Here is a 21,681-nt window from a genome sequence, read left to right on the forward strand (position 1 = left end):
GCTGGTAAGTGCCATCCTTCCAGGGGACAGGGGGAAGGATTCAGTGACCTCAGAGATCCCCCCTTCTCCAACTCTAGGATTCCATTACCACCTCAGCATGAACACAGTGGGGCCTGGAGCAACAAGGCTTGTTTTAATCTAGTAATGCTTTTCAAGCCCCATGAATCATCAAATAAGCTATGTTGGGAAGACTTTTTGTCAAGTTTTATTAGTCCACCAAGGGCAATTTATTTTCGTTCCCTCTCATTCCTTCTCCACAGGGAGGAGGAGGACTTTCAAGGGCATTATCCCAAGCATTGGCCCTGAGCCACCTTCAGAGCAGCTGTTTTCATTAGCCTGGGGTACAGGATGGAGGGCTTTGCTCAGAGGGAACCATGTCCAGTCCGTGCATCTCCAGCCCAGCCAGTGGACCCTGCTGTTTGCACAAATGGTCCTAAGAGCAACACATTGAGATGGCAGGAATGGAGGTGGGCTGGCGATGCTCATTATGACATGCTCATTTTCTGTTGTAATGGCTGCTGGTTCAAACAGAAAGTAAGTCAGCTGGGCTGAGGTAATAGAATCTGCCCTATGGAAATTTTGAACTCTTACCTGATGGTCAAGTCAGTCAGGACCAGATCTAAACTCGGGCTGAGTGGGCAGGTCTGCCTGGCCTGATATTTGAATCTTCTCCCATTCACATAAGTCTGTCTCCTCGCTTCCTTCCAGGCTGGGTTCAAGTGTCTCTCCTACAAGGACCATGCTGTCATCTGGACCCTCATTCCACATTACTTTATGTTGATTTTACATATATTTTGCATTTACTGAATTGTACTCTTTCCCCCAAGACAGTCTAAGATCCTTGGGAGAAATTTTGCTTCTGTAATCTCAGTACTAGGCCGATAGGTGGTGATTAATGAATGCTTGGACAATTAAATGGAATAATGTACCTTCCAGGTACCTGGAGTTCTCACCATTAGTCGTAGCTACGGGTTAGATCATGAAGACCCCCATTAAAATGCAAACATGTTCCCTGGGATAGTGGCTCCCTATGGAAAGCAGCTACTGCCTGAGAAAGGCTACTTACACAGAATCACACAGGGAAGGAATGCTGGGATTGGGACTTGCAATCAAGTCTTCTGGCTCCAAGTCCAATGGACTTTGTACCGCATCATGCTGCCTCTCAGAAGGGAAGTGCAAGGGGTGAAAGAAGCCTTGCCAGTTTCACAAATTTGCCCAGGGTTGCTTACAGCCTCCAAAGACGGATGCCAGGCTATTTTTAGGTAAGTTGCCAGGATTTTCTTTTCTTACCCTAACAGTATATTTTTAGACTGTCTTTTATTTAAAAAGTTGACTTTCAAATTAAAACTGAGCTCTGTCAAGAGAGTCTAAATATTTTAAAATAAGTAATGCCTTGGGGAATTCTTAAAATCTTAAGACTTGGAAAGGACCTGAAACAAATAGCTGAAACAAGAGTCCCTAAAAATTTCATATTCTTAGCAGATGGACCTCTAGCCATGTGTTTGGATCAGATGATAACCCTTTAAATACTTGAGGATAGCCATCATGTCCTCTTGGAGCATCCTAGCTTTTATTTCTTCAACTGGTCCTCCTGACATTTGCTTCTAATATTCTCTCTATCTTGGTTATCCTCTTCTGGACATACTCCTATTAGTCAATATTCTTTCTAAAATATGATGCTAAGAATAGAATGTATTGTTTTATCAATAATCTAACCAATGTAGAACTCAATGGAACTATAATCTCCCTATTCCTGGCAATATGTTTCTGTTAATGCAAATATTTCAGTGCTGGTTTTTTTTTTTTTTCTTTTTTTTGGCATTCACATTATAGTATTTACTTATTTGACCCAACAGTCAAAAAACTACCCATGTTTTCCCATCATTGTAATTATAAGGAATTTTTTTTGAACCCAAGTATAGAATTTTACATTCACTCCCATTAGATTTCAGTTAATCAGATTCTAAGTTGATAAATCATTTTAGAATTTAATTCTTTCATTCAACTATATACCTTCTCTCCCTGAACCATCTGACAAATTTAGTAAGCATTCCTTTCCTGATTGTATCTAAGTTATTGATTTTTAAAATAGTACCAAAGTCAAGAGTATTGGGGATTTTCAGTAGAAACCTCCTTTAAGGTTTGCATCAAATTATGAATCACCCCCCACTCTTTAGGTTTATTCAATTAACCTACTCCAAATCTACCTACCTGTATTATTATTCATTTCACATCTTTTTAACTTATCCACAGATATTATTAGACTTTTTAAAAATACCTTGCATGAATATAAGAATATAATGTCAATGGCATCCTCCTTGTACAGTCAATTCTGTTGTAGCATGATAAATATATTACTTAAAAATCTCCATACTATGCAAAATTTTTCAAGGCTTTAGGAAAATAAGGTAAGTGACATAACACTCAAATATTTTGTCAGACTCATGAAAAAGAGAGGAACCCAGGAAAAGTGGTAGCACAGTTTTATACATGTTAAATTTTTAGGAAATACATAAATATTACAGTAATTAATGATGATGTCATCTTGATGGTACGCAGCTCCAGAGATGTGCAGTGCTGTCCCTGCCATGGTGAAAGGTGGGAGGGGGTAGGAGGCAAATGCAGACTAGTTGCCTTTTGCCTACTACATCAGAAGATATACAATAATTAAATAATATAAAAATGTGGAAAAGGACATCGGAAGAGCTGTAACTTGGGAGTTACCGTGAAATGGTACTGTTTTCTGTATTAATGTTTTTTACTAAAGAAATATCACATAAGAAAACACAAAATTCAGATCATGCTTAAGTTTTCTTTTGATGTATTAGTCATTTTGGAACAAATCTGAGTTTCCAAAACAAGTGTTGCGGCAAAATTGACTATCATTACCTCTTCTAATCTAGTAATCCCGTCAAAAGAAAAATCAAGTTCTTCTTACTTGTTCCTAAATCTGTGTCATCTCCCTGTAATCATATCTGAAGGCTTACAAACCATCCTTTTCATAAATTGTCCTGATACCCACAAGTTCTTTGAATACTCGGGGATTTAGTTGTTCTAGGCCTGGTGATGTGAATTCAGGAAGGGGTAATGTCTGAGATTTCAATCTCATGCTATCCAATTTTTGTTTTAAAACTTCTGGTCTGAAGATCATTTTCCTAAATAGAGAAAACTGAATTGAAATTTGGGATATTCTACCTTTCTCTCATCTATTATTCCATTTTCTCTCAAAGTCATTTCTTTTCTTTGTTCTTTCTCTTGCTCTTCAAATGTTTTTAAGAAGTCCTTTGTAGTCTATCCCATCTTCCTCAAGCCTTTCCCCTTTCAGAGTTTCTAGCTCTTAACCTAATTCAAATAATCCTTTTTTTGGGGAAAAGGTATTCATTCTTTGTTTTGTGTTTGGATCATGTCTTTAAAATTTTGGGGTTAGCAGATACAATCTCTTGAGTATCCATACCAGTCATTTTTTAGAAAAATCTTTTCTCCTCATCAGAACAAAAGTAACAGAATTTATTCTTTAAATTTATTTACTCTTTTGAACTATCTTCTATAGAATCCTGTAGAATCTCCTTTATAATCTTAGACCATGGTAGTCCAACAATTTCTCTGAACTCTGCAATTGCTTAATGTTTGGGGATTTGTGTCAAATTAGACTTGGAGCTCCCCAGCTTATCAATCAGTCCATTAAAAAAAAAAAATCTTTTATTAAACTCCTATTACATACCAGTCACTCTGCTAACTTCTGGAATGAAGTAATTCTTCTTTCCAAGGAGCTTACATTAATTGGAGAGATAAGAAGTACATATATAATAACTTGCAGAATAAATTTAATGAAGTAAAAACGAAGAAATGCAAAGTAGTTAAAATACAAAGTTGTTTGATGGAATGGGTATTAACAGTTGGGGAGGGAGTAGATCAGAAAAGGTTTCATGTGGAGGGGTTCTCTGAGACAAGGTTAGGAGGATGTGCATTGCAGGCTTTGAGGAATGGCCAAAGTCAGACAGGAAATAAGATATTGTGCATGAAGAATAGAGAGAAGACCAGCTTGTTTTGATCAGGAAGGCAGGAATGATGGCTTGTGAAGCATTTTTATAACTAAATGGTGGAGTTTTTATTTTATTCTCAAGGCAAGAGGGAGTCACTGGAATTGATTGAGTAGGAAAGTGGCTTAGTCATATGTATTTAAGAGACATTGAGTTGGCAACAGTGTGGAGGATAGATGGGAGTGCAGAAAGATCAGTTAGGAAGTGGTTGCAGTAAATCTAGGAGAAAGGTGGTCATAGAGTGGAGAAAAGGGATTGGCTGCCAGAAATGTGTTGAATAGAAATGACAAGATTTGGCAATGGTCATTCTTTCCAAGCTTCCAAACATTTCTACTTAAATCATTGGACCCTTCTTATTAGTCTGAATTAGTTCTAGTGTAGCTTCTCTCTAGTTTCTTCCTTTCTCACTTTTTGAAGTATGAAATCAACATTAAAATAATTTAAAATTTATTATGATATAATACATATGACATTTTGCAAACTTTAAAGCACTATATGTTAATTATTATTATTATTATCATTGCCATGATTACTCCTCATTCTTTACACTAAGGGTGAAAACAGGAATCAGAGGAATGACAATTTATCTTTAACGAGCACTTTTGATACCTTAGATTAGAGATGTCAAACATACAGCCACAGTTGCAAACTGCCCATGATATTCACACAAGTGCTGTCAGAACTGGATAAAAATAGAGTTCCTGACTGACCCTAATTATTGATATATTAATAAAAATAAGAATGTACACTTTTCCAAGTCAATTCATAGCCCACAGGGATTCTTAAGCATTGTTTAGTGGCACCCTTTTCTATTGTGTTTGACGCTGCCATAGATAAATCATGAACAGATCAAATAATACTCCAACAGTTTTAGAAAGAGATATTCTACTCAAGTCTAGGGCCAGAATAGAACTAAATTAAGGAACTGATCATTGATAATAGTTAAAAGTACAGAACTTAATTGTATATCACATTTATCTTTCTACATTGTTGTTGAGCCTTCATTCTCTTATTTGCAAGGCAATTGGAATTAAGTGACTTGCTTAGGATCACACAGGCAGGAAGTATTAAGTGTCTGAAGTCGAATTGAACTCAGCTCCTCACTCCAGAGCTTGTGCTCCTCCACTGTGCCATCTAGCTGCTTCTGACCCTTCATTCTCAAGGGGATTTGTAATATTCTCTCTAAAATGTAATGTTCTTTATTGAGGTTTTCTTGGGGTCTCTGGGAGCAGCCTTCTTTTCAGTTCAGTAATCGCCACACGAGTAGCCAGGGGTTAAAGTCCAAATCCTTTATTGTTTCCTTCAAAGTCCTATCTCTTTCACTTGGAACTTGGCTAGTTTTCTGGAGGCCTTCCGGATCTTGGTTTCAGTGGAGGTGTGGAGGAGAAGAGCCTGCCACCACTTCTCTATCTTCCCTAGTTCTGATTCTGGCTGAGTTTGTCCGAGCTTATATGCTCTTTTATCAAAGGTGTAAATCTTGTAGAACTGTAACTAAGTACCAAGTACATGTAGTGAACTAGAGAACTGTTAAGCACCCTGCTAAACAACCATTGTCTCTGTCAATTCCACTGAGTTAGCACCTTGTTTCAAGTTCTGGCCCATAACAGGGACTAGTGATATTATAGAGGTGCCTTGTGCTCTAGATGACAGAGGCGATGCCTTACTTATCTTTAAATCTGTTCCACTTGAATTATTGTTCTGTAAGTCAAGCTTATAGGTACCTGGGAGTTCTCCACAATTGTAATGAGTTACCAAGGGGATGGAGAGTTGGGTTACATGTAAAGGCCTCATCTCCAAAATATATAGAGAATTGACTCTTAATTTATAAGAAATCAAGCCATTCTCCAATTGATAAATGGTCAAAGGATATGAACAGACAATTCTCAGATAAAGAAATTGAAACTATTTCTAGTCATATGATAAAGTGTTCCAAATCACTAGGTCAGAGAAATGCAAATTAAGACATACCTATCTGATTGGCTAAGATGACAGGAAAAGATAATGATGAATGTTGGAGGGGATTTGGAAAAACTGGTGGAATTGTGAATACATCCAACCATTCTGGAGTGCAGTTTGGAACTATGCTCAAAAAGTTATCAAACTGTGCATACCGTTTGATCCAGCAGTGTAACTACTGGGCTTATATCCCAAAGAGATCATAAAGAAGGGAAAGGGACCTGCATGTGCATGAATGTTTGTGGCAGTCCTCTTTGTAGTGGCCAGAAACTGGAAATTGAATGGATGCCCATCAATTAGGGAATGATGGAATAAGTTGTTGTATATGAATGGTATGGAATATTATTGTTCTGTAAGAAATAACCAGTAGAAGGATTTCAGAAAGGCTGGAGAGACTTACATGAACTAATGCTGAGTGAAATGAGCAGAACCAGGAGATCGTTATACATGGCAACTATATTATAGACTATACAATGATCAATTCTGATGGACCCACATCCCTCTTCAACAATGAGAGAATTCACATCAGTTCCAATTGATTTGTAATAAACAGAACCAGCTACACCCAGAGAAAGAACACTGGGAAATGAGTATGGACATTAGCATTTACACTCTTTCTGTTATTGTTTGCTTGCATTTTTGTCTTTTCTTCCCAGGTTATTTTTACCATCTTTCTAAATCTGGTCTTTCTTGTGCAACAAGATAACTATATAAATATGTATACATATATTGTATTTAACATATAGTTTAACATTTAACATGTATGGGACTACCTGCCATCTAGGGGAGGGGATGGAGGGAAGGAGAGGAAAAGTTGAAACACAAGTTTTTGCTAGGGTCAGTGTTTTAAAAATTACCTATGCATATGTTTTGTAAATAAAAAGCTATTATTAAAATACTAAAATAATAATAATAATAAAATTAGCATTTATATAGCCAAAAAAAAAAAAGTTGGGTTTCATGACACAAGTTGATAGAGACTCACTTCAGTGGGGAAATAGCACATGCTGAAGCTTCTCTGGGTGTAATTAAACACCTCCTATATACAAGACACAAATACAATAAGCCATTCTTTGAAGGAGTTCATATTCTAACAGACTCTTAGGCCTAGAACCAGTGGAATTGTAGGGACAAGAGTAACAAACTTGTTCAAAGTGTAATGACATATTTGGACTGAATTAGCAAAATAGGGTCTGAGGACCCAGCAGCAGAAGGAGCTCATGAATAGTTCATGTAAATAGCTGTTTAAGATTGACCTCAAATAGCACATCCCATCAAAGGAAGATCAAAGGTAAGGTTCCAGCAGCGTGTCAGATGGACAGGGAGAAATTTGTTTTCCTATAGCTTGTCTTTGGAAGACCTGACTCCAGTCCTATTTAGCTTACTACTCTCTTGCCAGTGATACAGGTTATTTTCATCCTTTCCTTCTGATGGAAGAATGAGAAGGCAATTATGTCAGACACCCTTCCCTGGAGGCTAGCATAATATTTGCACATAATAAGTACTTAACAAATAGTTGGATGAAGGGATGACATTTCTTGGACTTTAAAGGGATTTAGTTTACAGACTGCACATTCACTAATGACCCCATAATAGAGGGAGAGAAGACCCTAAATGATGTGATTGGGACATCTTTAAGAGGGAGAGAAGACCCTAAATGATATTATTAGGACATCTTTACACCAGCTCTTTTGAAGCTGAGACAATGCCGCCAAGAATGGGTAAGCTATAGTTGATAGTTTGTAGTAGTAGCTGTACTATTCATCATTTGTAGCAGACTTTTGGAGCTGCTCTTAAAATAATAGTATTAACAACAACAACAAAACCCCAATGACATTAATATAGGAATAGAGACAGGACCTATAATGCCATTGATAGAGGAAATCTCTGGAAGAGGAAACTCCCTCTACTAATATAGAAAGGCACCTTCCCTTCAACCTATAGAATTTCCTAGAATGCTGAAAATTCAAGTGACTTGACCCATATCAGACCACCAGGATGTGTCAGAGAAGGGAGTTCAATTCAGATCTGCCTGTTTTTAAGGCTAGTTTTCTCTCTACTATACTAGAATACCTGTCATTCTATTAAAAATGATATAATAGTATTATATAATACTAATTATTATTAGTACTCGTATTATATAATACTAATTATATAATAGTATTATATAATATAATACTATGATATTATATACATAGTGTTTTTAAGATTGCAAGATGCTTTAAACATATTGTCTCATTTGAATCCTACATTAATCTTGTGAGACTAGTAATGTTTTAAGATAAGGAAATTGAATCAGATCGAGATTAAATGATTTGCCTAGAGTCTTACAGCTAATAAGTACAATAAGTCAATTTTGCTAACTCTAAACCCAGTACTCTGCCATCTATGCCAAGTTACCTGTTAATGTTAGAGGGTGCCCCTAATTAATGACATGTTATCCATTCTATGGATGGCTCAGTGACTCCCTATTATCTATTCAACCTGCCTTGCTTTATAAAGACTTGCTGTGACTGAGAGGGGGAGGTGAGGATCTCAAGTAACTGATAGCCATAGAACTGTTCTAAACCTTTAGGACCCTAGTACTGAAGCTCTGTTCACTACCAAATAGCTCAAAGAATGCCAGGTGTGCAGTCAGAGAGCATGGCTTCAGATCTTTGCTCTGGCACTACTGATGTGACTTTGGGCAGTTCACTCCCATACCTGCCTTTATTTTCCTTATTTGCAACATGAATGGGTTAGATTCATGATTTATGAGGTCCTAAATCTATGGTTCCATTCTACTATTATAATTGCCCATTCCAAATTACTCTCATCTTAAACTGTTCATAATTTATACCAAAAATATGACTATAAATTTCATTAACATAAGATTTTGGGTTCCAATTAAAATGTAGATATTCCTTGGAGAGCTGCTAGCACTTATTTATATCTGAGTGTCAATGAGGGATTTAAGATCAGGTTTTGATAAAAAGGATCAAAAGAGAAGGAAAAGTCATCTGTGTACTAGGATAGGGGTGGAGTGGGCAGAGAGGCATGGAAGTGAGCTCAGAAGCTACTGCCCTGATCTTGCTTCGGGACCTGAAGCTGGTATAACTGAACTGACTCTCCCCAGGGGAGGCTCAGAGAAGATGCCACCAGGGAGATCCCCTGATCCCTTCACATTCAGGGGGAAGAATCTCAAGCAAGTCAGAGGATGGCCCAAGACTTGGGGAAGGAAAGTTCCAAGAGAAAACTTAAGTGATATGAATGGACAGAGTTAGCTTAAATAGTCAAACTAGAATATGGTCTAAATACCTTCCTTAAATGGTTTTGGAAAAATAGCAAATTCTAATTCATCAGAAGTTAGGTTTGGGGAAGCAAAGAGTGTTGGAAATTTCAGCAAACTTGAATGCATTGATCTCTTATAAATTAACTTGTCCGATGTAAATCTATGTTGCTTTGACTGGCTAAAGCCCTGGAACTGATCAGTTTATTCTGGTTTGAAGTTATTTATGTGTAATTGAGAATCTTGCACTTTAAATAAATTGGGGGAAAAAAATTTACATCCAAGAGTTCTGATAAAGGCCTGATTTTCTAAAATAGAGACTTGACTCAAATTTATAAGAATTCAAGCCATTATCCAATTGATAAAACCGTCAAAGGATATGATCAAACAATTTTCAGTTGAAGAAATTCAAACTATTTCTAATCATATGAAAAGGTGCTCTAAATCACTATTGATCAGAGCAATACAAATTAAGACAACTCTGAGATACCCCTACACACCTGTCAGATTGGCTAGAATGACAGGGAAAGATAATGTGAAATATTGGAGGGGATGTGGGAGAACTGGAGCTCTGATACAATGTTGGTGGAACTGTGAATGGTGAAACTATGCCCAAGGAGCTATCAAACTCTGCATACCCTTTAACCCAGTAGTGGGGATTATATCCCAAAGAGATCTTAAAGCAGAGAAAGAAATCCACATGTGCAAAAATGTTTGTGGCAGCCCTTTTTGTAGTAGCAAGAAACTAGAAAGTGAGTGGATGCCTGTCAATTGGAACTGAATAAATTATGGTATATGAATGTTATGGAATATTATTTTTCTGTAAGAAACGACCCACAGGATGAATACAGAGAGGCTTGGAGAGACTTACGTGAACTGATGCTAAGTGAAATGAGCAGAACCAGGAGATCATTGTATATGGCAACAACAAGATTATACATTGATTGATTTTGATGGACTCTTTTCAACAGTGAGGAGATTCAGGCCAGTTCCAATAGACTTGTGATGAAGAGAGCCATGTACACCCAGAGAGAAGGCTGTGGGAACTGAGTGTGGACTATAACATGGCATTTCTGTCGTTTGCTTGTATTTTGTTTTCTTTCTCATTTATTTCTTTTTTGGTCTTATTTTTCTTGTGCAAACTAAAAATTGTGGAAATATATATAGAAGAATTGCACATGTTTAACATATTGGATTACCTGTGGAGGGGGTGGGGAGAAGGAAGGGAAAAAATTTGGAATGCAAGGTTTTGCAAGGGTAAATGTTGAAAATTATCTGCATATTTTTTGAAAATGAAAAGCTTTTAAAAAAAAAAAAGCAGAATCTGCTGATTCCTACTTTATCAGAAAAGGGCACACTAAAAACTTCCCAGTCTTTCCATCCACATCACTGAGATGATTTAATACCTCATAACAGAAGTAATTTTGTGATAATCACACAAAGGCAGCAATTAAAAAATATTGCTTGTTTTAGGGCTTATAAATTGGTTGCTGGTAATTGACAACAGAATGTGTTTTTCTAACTTGGTGAAATGATATCTTTTTGCGCAAGCTGGCACAATAATTATTATATTTGTACAGTACCAGAGGACTTCCAGCCAGTGTTTGACAGAGAGCTGATTAAATCACCAAGGTGTAATTGAAGGTTTTGATTGCACTGATTTAAGATGATCAGCAATCTAGCAACTCAGCAATCCCCAGTCCCTTTTCTGTCACCTAGATTTTAAAACTGGAAAATTATCAATCTTCTTCATACACCCCAGGTTTTAGGATTCTGCTATGGAAGAGTGAAGAAGGTGCCCTGGAGAGTTTTTTAGCTCAGTAAAAATGAGAAAAGAAAACATATCTCTCAGTCTTGACTTAGAAGGCATCATTTGAAATAAAACTAACAATGTTTCTGAAGGCTTCATTTATTTCCTTAGATTGTAAGTTCCTAGGGGGCAGGGACCAAGTCCATGGCATATATAATCTGGAAACTTCTTCATTCCCACTAGAGGATGAAGAATAAAAAATGAGTCACCTGTGAGTTTATTTTTTGTGACTAAATTAGTTTTAAAATCTCTCACTTTTACAAGGGCAGTGATTTAGTGTGATGACTCCTAAAGGGCAATGAAATGAACTGTGGTTAATTCATTTATACTGTATTTATAGTACAGACAGCTCCCAGATCCATGTATCAGTCCTTATACTGTCTCTTCGCTCTCAGAACTGTGTCACCAACTACCCATCATTCCATATAGATGCTCCCCAAGCTTCTCAAACTCACCATGCCCTGCACAATTCATTTCTCTCATAGTGGCCAAATCTTGCCTTTTCTGCTCTGACAACCCCTCTCACGTGTATTCTCTCTCCTCACATAGCCACCACCCTAGTCTAGATCTTGCAATCTCTTGATTAGACTATAGCAGTAGCCTCCTAATTGATGTTCTTGCCATTAGTCTCTCCATTCCAGTTTAGCTTGTACACAGCTATCTTGGGTCTGACCATATCACACCTCCATTCAATCAACTTTAGTAGCTTTGTATTATTTCTAAGGTTAAATATAAGCTCTTGTTTGGCATTTACAGTACTTAACAACCTGACTCCTATCTACCTTTCTAGGCTTATTGTCATTTTACTCCCCTTCATGAACACTCCAGCGTAGACAACCTGACCTCAAACTGTTCCTCATACGTGACACTATTTCTTATCTTCATGCCTTTGCACTGGCTGACCCATGCTTAGGATGCACTTTTGTTGGAATACATGGGAACTGTGGGAATACATGGGAGCCACCGACAGTGGTTGCTGGAGATCCAACCCAGAATGGATCTCCTCTTGTGAGAGGATGATATAAGGAGACTGAGCGCAGTTGCTGTTCTCTGACCTCTCCCCTCTTCCCTCTGCCTCTAATTTATCTCATTCCCAGTCCACAAGCCACACCTGTGTTAGCAAAGGCTGCCCTGAAACTCCTTCAGATGTTATGATCCACAACTGTGGAGGCTCTTGGAGAATTGACCTGTCCCTTAACACACTTTCTCTTCAAATCTTATGATTCCCTCAGCTTCCTTCCAAGTAGACCAGCTTCTACATTAAGTCTTTTTTATTACCCTGTCGGTTGCTAGTGCCTTCTTACAAAATTATTTTGTATTATTTTGTATATGTCTGTTTATAGAGATATTGTCTCTTTTGGCTAGATTTTAAGCTCCTTGAGGACAGGGACTTTGTCTTTTTACTCTCAGAATCTAGAACAGTACCTAGCACATAGTAGCTACTAAATAAACACTTGATTAAATAACCATGGGTTTTTTGGAAGTGATTCATGGACAGGATAGGACATGAACTCATCTTTGAAGATTGTTACATTTATATAGGTGAAAAAATCAGGGTGTGAAAAGACTCAAAAGTCAAGAATGTACTAAATGCATTTAGATTCAGTGACTAAACTAACCTGTCATGAGTGCAAAAGAGAAAAGGAGATAAAGTTGGAAAGATAAATTGTAGTCAGATGATGGAAGGTCCTGAATCCAGCTAAAAAGTCTATATTCTTGGTAGGCAATAAGGAATCAGCATTTAAAAAAAATAAATTTAAATAAAAATATTTTAAAGTACCATTGAATTGGAAAGTTCCCCTGGCTCTGGTATAAAGGAGTAATCAGATGATAGGATTGTGTAAAACAGTTTGGTTTTTTTTGTTGTTTTTTTTTACAAAATTAAAAGAAAAAAAGAAAGAAAACAAATATAAAACAAAAAAGAAACTTGTCATGTACCCAGCAGAACATTAAGGGGTATTCAAAATATATAACAATGAATTGCCATTTCAAGAAAGCTTATGTAAAAATAGAAGAAATTATATTCATGAATATCCATATTTTCTTTGCTTCTCTGTAGGTTGTTCTTTTGTTCTCTGCTATGCACTTTTTTTTAATTTTATTTTTTTCCCCTTTCTTCCCCCTCCACCTTCCCCAAGCAGTCTACAGTAATGCAAAGATATATTTGCATATAGATATATATACACACATATATATATATATATAGTTCACATCTACCTATAGATCCATAATATATACATATATCTATATACACACATACATAGAGCTATATACATACAAACCTACATATACTCTCACACACACATATATATAAACACGTACTTACCCATATGTAAACATGCATCTAAAGCAATATTTGTGTGGCTGACATATAATGTAGATTTCTCTCTTGATTGAATCTTTTGGTTTGATTTTATCTAAGATCAGTGATTACTAGCTGTACTTTTTTTTTCCCCTAGTGAATCTACTGATGCTTCTTATATGCTTCCTAACTCTTCTACTTTAATTCTGCTCCTTAACTTGCCTTGCCTATTACTAAACTTCCCTCCACCCATGGATCTCTCCCTTGTCTCCTTCCCCTCCCCTTTGTTTTCCTCTGTGCCTATCCTTCTCCTCCTTATTATTTCTTTATGGAGCTTGGAGGGTGCTATACCTTTCATGATATATATGTAATACTACCTATTAAACCGATGCCTGATGTGAATATATTTTCAGAATTACTTGCCCTCTTCCCCCCTCTACTGCTTCTGTATCTATTCTTCCTCTGCACCCCATTTGTATAATGTAATTATTATTTTTACCTTTCCTAGACAGTTTTATTTTGTAGAGTCAGATCATATTCAACTCTGCCCCGATCTTTCTTTTGAGCTACCTAAATTGCTAATGAAAATTGTAAATATATGGTATGCATTTCTATGTAAAAAACATAAACAATGTGTCCATGTTAAGTTCCTTGAAATTAATTTTTGATATTGGCTCTTATAGGTTAAACTTTTCTATTTGGCAGGTTTGGCTGAAAGCCTGAAAATCTGCAAGTTTGTTGAATGTTTTTTTTTTTTAATTCAATATTATAGGTAATTTTGCTGGACATGATATTTTTGGCTTTAGGCCTAATTCTTTTGATTGCTAGTATCTATGATTCCAGTACCTGAGGTCTTTTATTGTGGCTGCTGATAAGTCTTGTACAACTCTAATTGTCACTCCAGCATATTTGAATTGGTTTTTTTATTGTTTCTTGCAAAATTTTCTCTTTGATCTGGAGGTTTCAAAATTTGGCAATAATATTCCTATGTATTTTCCACAAAGGATCTGTTTGAGGGTAGTAATCAATGGATTTTTTTCTATTTCTACAGAACAATTTTCTTGAGTTGTTTCTTGCCAAGGTTCAAGGTCTTTTTTTTTTTGTCAAAGAACCTTTGTCAAGGTTTGGGTTTTTTGTTTGTTTGTTTGTTTGTTTTTTTGGTCACAACTTTCTGATAACCCAATTCTTACATTTTCTCTGATTGATCTATTCTTTAGATTTGTTCTTTTTCTTATAAGAGGTTTCACATTCTATTTTAATTTTTTCATTCTTTATGTTTTGTTATTTCTTGGTCTCGGAGCTTCACTGACTTTCTTTTGTCCAGTTCTAATTTCCCAAAGAATTATTTTCTTAAACTCTGTATTTTCTTTTCTACTTGGTTAACTTTTTTTTTTTTTCATAATCTTGTTTATCTTGAATGGCCTTTTTAATTTTTTTTTTTTTTTTTTTTTTAGTTTTTCCCTAATATCTGTCATTTGATTTTCAAAGTCTTTTTTGAGTTCTTCTATAAATTCTTTCTGAGAAGGAAGCCATTTAACATTACGTTTTGGAGTAGAAGCTTTTTTTACTTCATTTTCCTCCTCAAAAGATGAACCCTGGGCTTTTCTATTCCCATAGTAAATTTCTATAGTTGAATTCTTTCTTCTTTGCTTGTTCACCATTATGATTATTATTTTAAAAGAGAACTTTTGGTTGTAAGTACCTCTGATCATGGGATGAGGTGGGTGCCTCTGGCTTCCCTTCAACTCTCCCCTCTGACCTAGAACCCCAAACCAAGAGCTCCCCCTCCTTTAAGTGCCTACAGTCAGCAGTGCCCCTGCCCCCTCTACCCCTACACCCACCAGTTACTCGTCCCTTCTCCCCCAGGGCCATGTCCTTGCCACAGCTGGGCCTCAGGCCCCAACTCATTTCAGGGGGTGAAAGTTTCTGAGGTTGGGGCTGAGGCTTCAGCCAAACCAGTTAGTCCTGGGGCTCCCCACTGGGTATTTCTGCTGTAGCTCAGGGTGTTTGCACTGCATTCTGGCTAATTCCTGGCCTGGGGACTTTCTTGGGTTGTACTGGGAGGACCTCTGTTCTGCCCCTAGTCGTCTTACTTTTTCTCCAGTCTATGTTTGCCCTGAGGTGCAAATTTGTCTGGGGTGGGAGTGGGGAGAATCTGGAGAGCTTAATTTATAGACCTACTCTGCCAGCTTCCCAGAATCCTCCTGTAGAGCAGGTATTCTTAAACTTTTTGTGTCAGATACACCTTTGGAAGTCTAGGTAAGCCTGTAGATCACTTCTCAGAATAAAATTTTTAAATGTTAAAAAAAAATAGGATTAAAAAGAAAATAAGTGATATAGAAATATCTTCATCAAAACATTTAAACAAACTTCACAGATCCATTTTAAAAACCCATAGTGTAAAGAGAAAAATCCTCATTTAGGGGATATCACTGAAGTTGAAGGTTGAGATGATGAGGACCTGGACTATGTTGGTAGCAATAGGAATGGAAGAGATCAAATTAATAATTTGGGAGAAACAGGGATCCCTTTTTATTGCTTCATTCTGTTATATTATGGAAGCTTCTTTGTACCTAGAGGGTATCTTGAAGGAAGAAACCACAGGACTTAGCAGTTGAATAGATACAGGGCAAAGGAGGAGAAAACTGAATTCTATTAGGTGTCATAAATTCAATTTATTTCAATTCACCAGGTGCTTGCTTATAGGTCATTTTTGCTGGTGATTGGTGATACAGACAAAACAAAACAATTCCACCATTGGAAGAGGTTATATTTGGGGAAAATAATATATATATGAGAAATGATATTCAAAATGCTATAGAGCAGTTTCAGAAGGGGAAGAACACTTAATAATAATGGCCATCAAGGAAAGGACCTATGCAGGAAGCAGTTTTGGAACTGAGCTTTGAAGGAAGCAAAGGACTCCCCAAAGCAGATGTAAGGAGATGTGAAATCTGCACATGGGAGACTATGTGCAAAACCATGGAATGAAGATGGAATTATAGTTTGACTAGAATGAAAAATATTTAAAATAGTATAATAGGAAATATAAATGGGAGACTGAAAATTTTGTGTTTTGTCCTAAGGCAACCAGGAGCCATAGGTTTTTGAATGTAGAAGAATAACTTTGGGAGATGTTGTGTTATAGTCAATGTCTATGATATCAGAAGACCTTGATTTAAATCTCATATTTAATATTTACTACCTGTTTGACCTTGGATTGTGTGATCCTAAAATCATTTACCCTTGCTGGACCTCAGTTTCACTATTTGTAAAATGAGAGGTTTGGGTTAGATTACTTCTGGAATCGCTTTCAGTTCTAAATCTATAACTGTATAGTGTGTTGAAATTTTATCTTCTTGTGGTCCTCACCACCACCACTCCAGTAATATGGTAATAGGTATGTAAATAACCATTATAAAGTAACAATGAATAGAAATAGTGATTAGGATTGTAAGGAGAAAATAGAGAAGCCAATTGTCAGAACTGCTTCTAAATAAATTAAGATCATATCCAGAGACTATATGTGCTAAGTAAAGAGAAACCATCTAGGCCCCATAAAATGACTTTTTCTAAAAGCTGCAAAAAAGATTTTTAAGATTGTGTGGCTAAGTCTTAGCTGTTCCCCCTCGTCAGCAGAACCCTATAGACCCCTAAAACCCTATCCTTTAAGTACTCCCCCAACAGCTATGGGTCCACGTAGCCAGAGTGCCCTCAGCTCTTTTCCAAAGTCACCTAATTGACTCTGTGTGGCTCTTCCACGCCCCCTCCCCCATCTATTTCGCCTCCCATCTGCCTCCCTCTCCCAGCCCATTCCCTAGTCTGTCCCCTAGCAATCTACCTCTGTATTCTGTGCCTTATTAAAGTGTGATGGATGCATTGTTCTGTGTTTGCTGCCAGTTTGATCTTCCCCCGAGTTATCTAAAAAACTAGGCTTGTTTACCCTGACCTGACCAGGAAGCCTCTTGTGGTCCCTTCCTTAAAGCGTATGCTGGGCCAGGATTTAATTTGTCAGAAGCAGCACCTACCTTGGGAAGTGTGGTACTACAGGCAGGAAGCAGAAGCTGACAAATAAAATCTGTATCTCTCCCTGCAGGGTCCTCCCCTTCATGTGGGGGCTTGATAGAACATATGGTCAGATGTGTGTTTGGGGTATAAATATTTGGCAAATATGGGGAAAATGGATTGGAGAGAGAAGAGTTTGGAGTTAGGAGATTAATTTATTGTAAATAGTCCAGGTTAGAGTCCTGAACTAGGGTGCAGGCTATTTTCATGGAAGAAAGATGTGAGCAATATTATACAGACAGAATCATTAAGATTTGACTAAGAGACAGTATGTTGAGGGATGGGGAAGCCTGGGGAGAAGAAATAGTTCTGGAAGTCAGAAGACTCCAAATAGCCAAATACTGCCTTTGCTACTTGGAACCAGTGTGACTTTGCACAAGTCATTTAATTACTTGGTCTCAATTTACTCATCAGTAAAAGTGAGGACCTTGGATTAAATGGCCTCAGAGGTAGCTTAAATCAATGATTTTATGATTTGATGTGGAAATTGAGGAAGTGGGAAGAGTTAAGAATGATTTTATGATTGTGAACCTGGGGCATCATCAATTCAATGACATTTTCCAGGATTGAACTAAGTAGATTCTATGAGTGATCCATATTAAGGGAAAGGTGTAAACAGTGAAAACATAACAGACATAGATAATCGCTTTAAACAGCAACAATTTATTAATTTAAACATATTTTGTGTAAAATTAAAACATTAGAACATATCCTGAAGTTAGTTTTGCTGTTATTGTCATTGACTTGTTTTTTAGTAATTTCAGTCATATCTAACTCTCTATGACCCCATTTGGTGTTTTCTTAGCAGAGACATTGGACTGATTTGCCATTTCCTTCTCCATTTCATTTTACAGATGAAGAAACTGAAGCAAACAGAGTTAAGTGACTTGACAGGGTCACACAACTAGTAACTGTCCAAGGCTATATTGTAATTCTGGAAGATGAGTCTTCCTGGCTTTAGTTTTTGCATTCTATCCATTTTTTCACCTAGTTGCCCTACTGAATTTAATGACTGTATATTATAAAGCTAGAAAACCAAGGACAATCTCATTAGCAGAAGTGTCAGAGGCAGAATAGTAAAAGATTTCAGGGTGGTAGAGTTTGATGAATGGCTGATGAACTGGGTTCAGGCTCTGGAGTTAGGTAAGTAAAGTGAGGAGAATGTTGAAGTTTAAGAGAGACATGGAAGCATCTTAAGGGTGAAAAAGACTGAGTTCAATACAATTCAAACAAGTAGTTATAAAGTTCTGCTAAAGTACTTGGAAAACAATAACAGAATAAAGTTATTGCCTTTAGAGAGTGATTTTCCACTGTTTCTAATATTAATATATTAATATTGTTGTTTCTGTTATTTCAATCATTTTCAACTCTTTGTGAACCCACTTGCGATTTTCTTGGCAAAGACACTGGAGTGATTTGCCATTTCCTTCTCCAGTTCATTTTATAGATGAGGGACTAAGGCAAATAAGATTAAGTGACTTGTCCAGGGTCACGCAGCTAGTAATATCTGAAACCAAATTTGAATGCAGAAAAATGAGTCTTCCTGATTCCAGACCTGGCTCTCTATTTACACTGTAACACCCAGCTGTCTGATTATTATTATATTATTAAGATTTTTTTATTCTTAATCATTCAGAGACTGTCCAGTTTATTTTAGATTATTACTGTTGATAGTTTTTTCTCCTTTTTCTTTCAGCTTTGTGGTTGCTGTTGGGTAGCTTGGTGACAGTGCCAGGCCTGGAATTTCCTCGAAGACTCATCTTTCTGTATGACCCTGAGCAAGTCACTTAATGATGTTTGTCTCAGTTTCCTCATCTGTGTAATAAGTTGGAGAAGTAAATGATAAACCACTCTGATGTCTTTGACAAGAAAACCCAAATGAGGTCATGAAGATTTGGACAGGACTGAAGTAAGACTAGTCACCAGGAGAGAATCCAGAAAAAGAGTAGGTTAATCCTCAAGCAGTCAGTTTCACTCTTTATCAACTTTATTAAAAAGCTACTGTCTGCTAAAATTAGATTTGGGATTATCTCTGGAATTCCTTTTTTCTTGGGCCCCACCCAGTTCTATGTTCAGCTTCCAATTTTCCCTCCTCCATTGCCCTCGCCATTTGCATACCTAATTGCAAACTGGTAATAAATCCCTCTTTCATTTGATTCCTTCAGATTGTTAGTTTCCATGCCAACTTCTTCCAAGTCTGTCTTCTAGGAATGAGAGAGAGCCTTAGGAGAAGAGCTGCCAGTCAGCACGCCCACACTTTTAGCTCCAGGGGGAAACTGAGAATGGACAGGGGCAGAAGGGGAAGGATTTCAGGACATTAGAATCTTGGTTTTTAATTTGGACTAACCCTTGGAGAAAGGTTGGTGTCCTTTTATAAAAGGCATTGCCTTGAGTCTGGTAGGTACTTAGTAAATGTTTGCTAAATTGAATGAAGCAGATCCATGCCTCCAATGCCGTGAAGTTTATGTTAATTAGCTAGATTGTAACTTCCTCCCCCACTGCATAAGACAGGGGTGCTGTTTTTCAAAGTTCTTTGGAGGTAGAGTATGACTAGATCTAAGGGGATTAAGGAGGGTTTTGAAATCTAATAGGGACAGATAGACTGTACCTCCTCAAGGCCCGGGTAGTTAAAGGAAAAAATTACCTACATATGGACTCTGTTCCGTATGCAAAATAAGGGGTGAGCACCAGCTGTGCAACAGATGTTTAGAATCTTGCCACATGGATGCAAATGTTGCCTTAGTCACTCTTTTTTCCCTTCTTTGGCCTAGGTGCTTCTGTACTGAGTGGCGATTCCTTTGCAAGAGGGGTGAACTTTGGCCAGTCTGCAGCTGTGTGAGAGGGAGAACTAAAAAAAAGCAATTATGAATAAAGAAGAGAAGTTTCTCTACTTGGGAATGTCCATGGACTAAGCCTGAGGAAAGGCTGGAGCATTGTGGTGTTTCAAAGTATGGTGCTGGGGAATCCTGAAAGCATTTAACAAGTTGAAGCTCCCTGGCTCAAAAAGTGTAGTCGCTCCCACTACCACTGCTGCAACTTCGGCCCTCACCTCAAGCTTTGCCTTGAATCTACAGTCATTGCCAGTACTTGGCCTGTTCTGCTTTACCCTCAGGTACCACAATTCCAAAGTCCAAAATGGATCAAGAGACTCCCTCATCCCAGATCGCTGCAAACCCTGTGATGACTTATGCTCAGCTGGAAAGTTTGATCAATAAATGGAGTCTGGAGCTGGAGGACCAAGAGAAACACTTCCTTCACCAGGCCACCCAAGTGAATGCTTGGGACCGAACATTAATTGAGAATGGTGAGAAGATTACTTGTTTACACAGAGAAGTTGAGAAAGTGAAGCTGGATCAGAAAAGGCTGGACCAAGAGTTAGACTTCATCCTGTCCCAGCAGAAGGAGCTGGAGGACCTGCTGGCGCCTCTGGAGGAGGCCATGAAGGAGGAAAGTGGGACGATCTATCTGCAGCACGCCGATGAGGAGCGAGAGAAAACGTATAAACTAGCAGAGAATATAGATGCTCAGTTGAAGAGCATGGCCCAAGACCTCAAGGACATTACTGAGCATCTGAATATGTCTGGAGGGTCTCCCGATACCAATGACCCACTCCAACAGATCTGTAAAATTTTGAATGCCCATATGGATTCCCTTCAGTGGATTGATCAAAATTCAGTCTTGCTGCAGCAGAAGGTAGAAGACGTATCAAAAGTTTTTGAGAGTCGTCGCAAAGAGCAGGAACGTAGCTACCGGATCGTGTTTGATTGAACAGCCTGGAACACTTGTTTAGTGTTGTTGTGTTGTTCATTATCCATCCATTACATAAAAAATTCTAGGGTATAAACTTGAGTAAAACCCACAGTTGTCTATTGTAGTTATTTTTTGTTACAGTAAAGTTTGTGGGAATTTTTCTCCATTCTAAATCTTATATGGTTTATAAGAGAAAAACTATGCTGGGATTTGCATTAATGATATTAAAATTTTGTGAATCTCTTTATACCATTAAATTGCTTGATGTTTTTATGAAGTTTTCAAAAAAGTTATTAAATGTAAAAGATAATTTTGATTATGTAAAATTAAAAAGTTTTTGCACAAACAAAGCCAATACAATCAAAATTATAAGGAAAGCAGAAAACTTGGGGTTGGGGGGTGGGGGTGGTAATTGCAACAAGTATCTGATAAAGGTCTCTCAGCTATATGGAGAATTGAGTCAAATTGATAAAAGTATGGTCAAGGGATA

At 37.4% G+C, this 21,681-nt stretch overlaps 1 protein-coding gene across 4 annotated transcripts in view; it reads left to right on the plus strand.

The window, feature by feature from the left end:
- The window catches only part of LOC100920717 (nuclear pore glycoprotein p62-like), a 37,471-nt gene extending 16,007 nt beyond the window's left edge, over window positions 1-21,464 (plus strand). Inside the window, exons 2-3 of one of the 4 annotated variants that reach the window (XR_004233187.1) lie at window positions 19,138-19,386; window positions 20,213-20,359. Coding sequence is in view for 3 of the 4 variants with exons in the window: in XM_031961035.1 (XP_031816895.1) it covers window positions 20,577-21,209 (633 nt within the window). In the remaining variant the exon portion in view is untranslated. Of the gene's footprint in view, window positions 1-19,137; window positions 19,387-20,212 lie in introns of those variants that run through there. The other 3 variants (XM_031961035.1, XM_023499511.2, XM_023499510.2) reach the window with 3 other exon arrangements.
- The last annotated feature ends 217 nt before the right edge of the window (window positions 21,465-21,681 follow it).

The sequence above is a fragment of the Sarcophilus harrisii genome, chromosome 3 (assembly GCF_902635505.1).
Source record: "Sarcophilus harrisii chromosome 3, mSarHar1.11, whole genome shotgun sequence".
Classification (NCBI taxonomy): domain Eukaryota; kingdom Metazoa; phylum Chordata; class Mammalia; order Dasyuromorphia; family Dasyuridae; genus Sarcophilus; species Sarcophilus harrisii.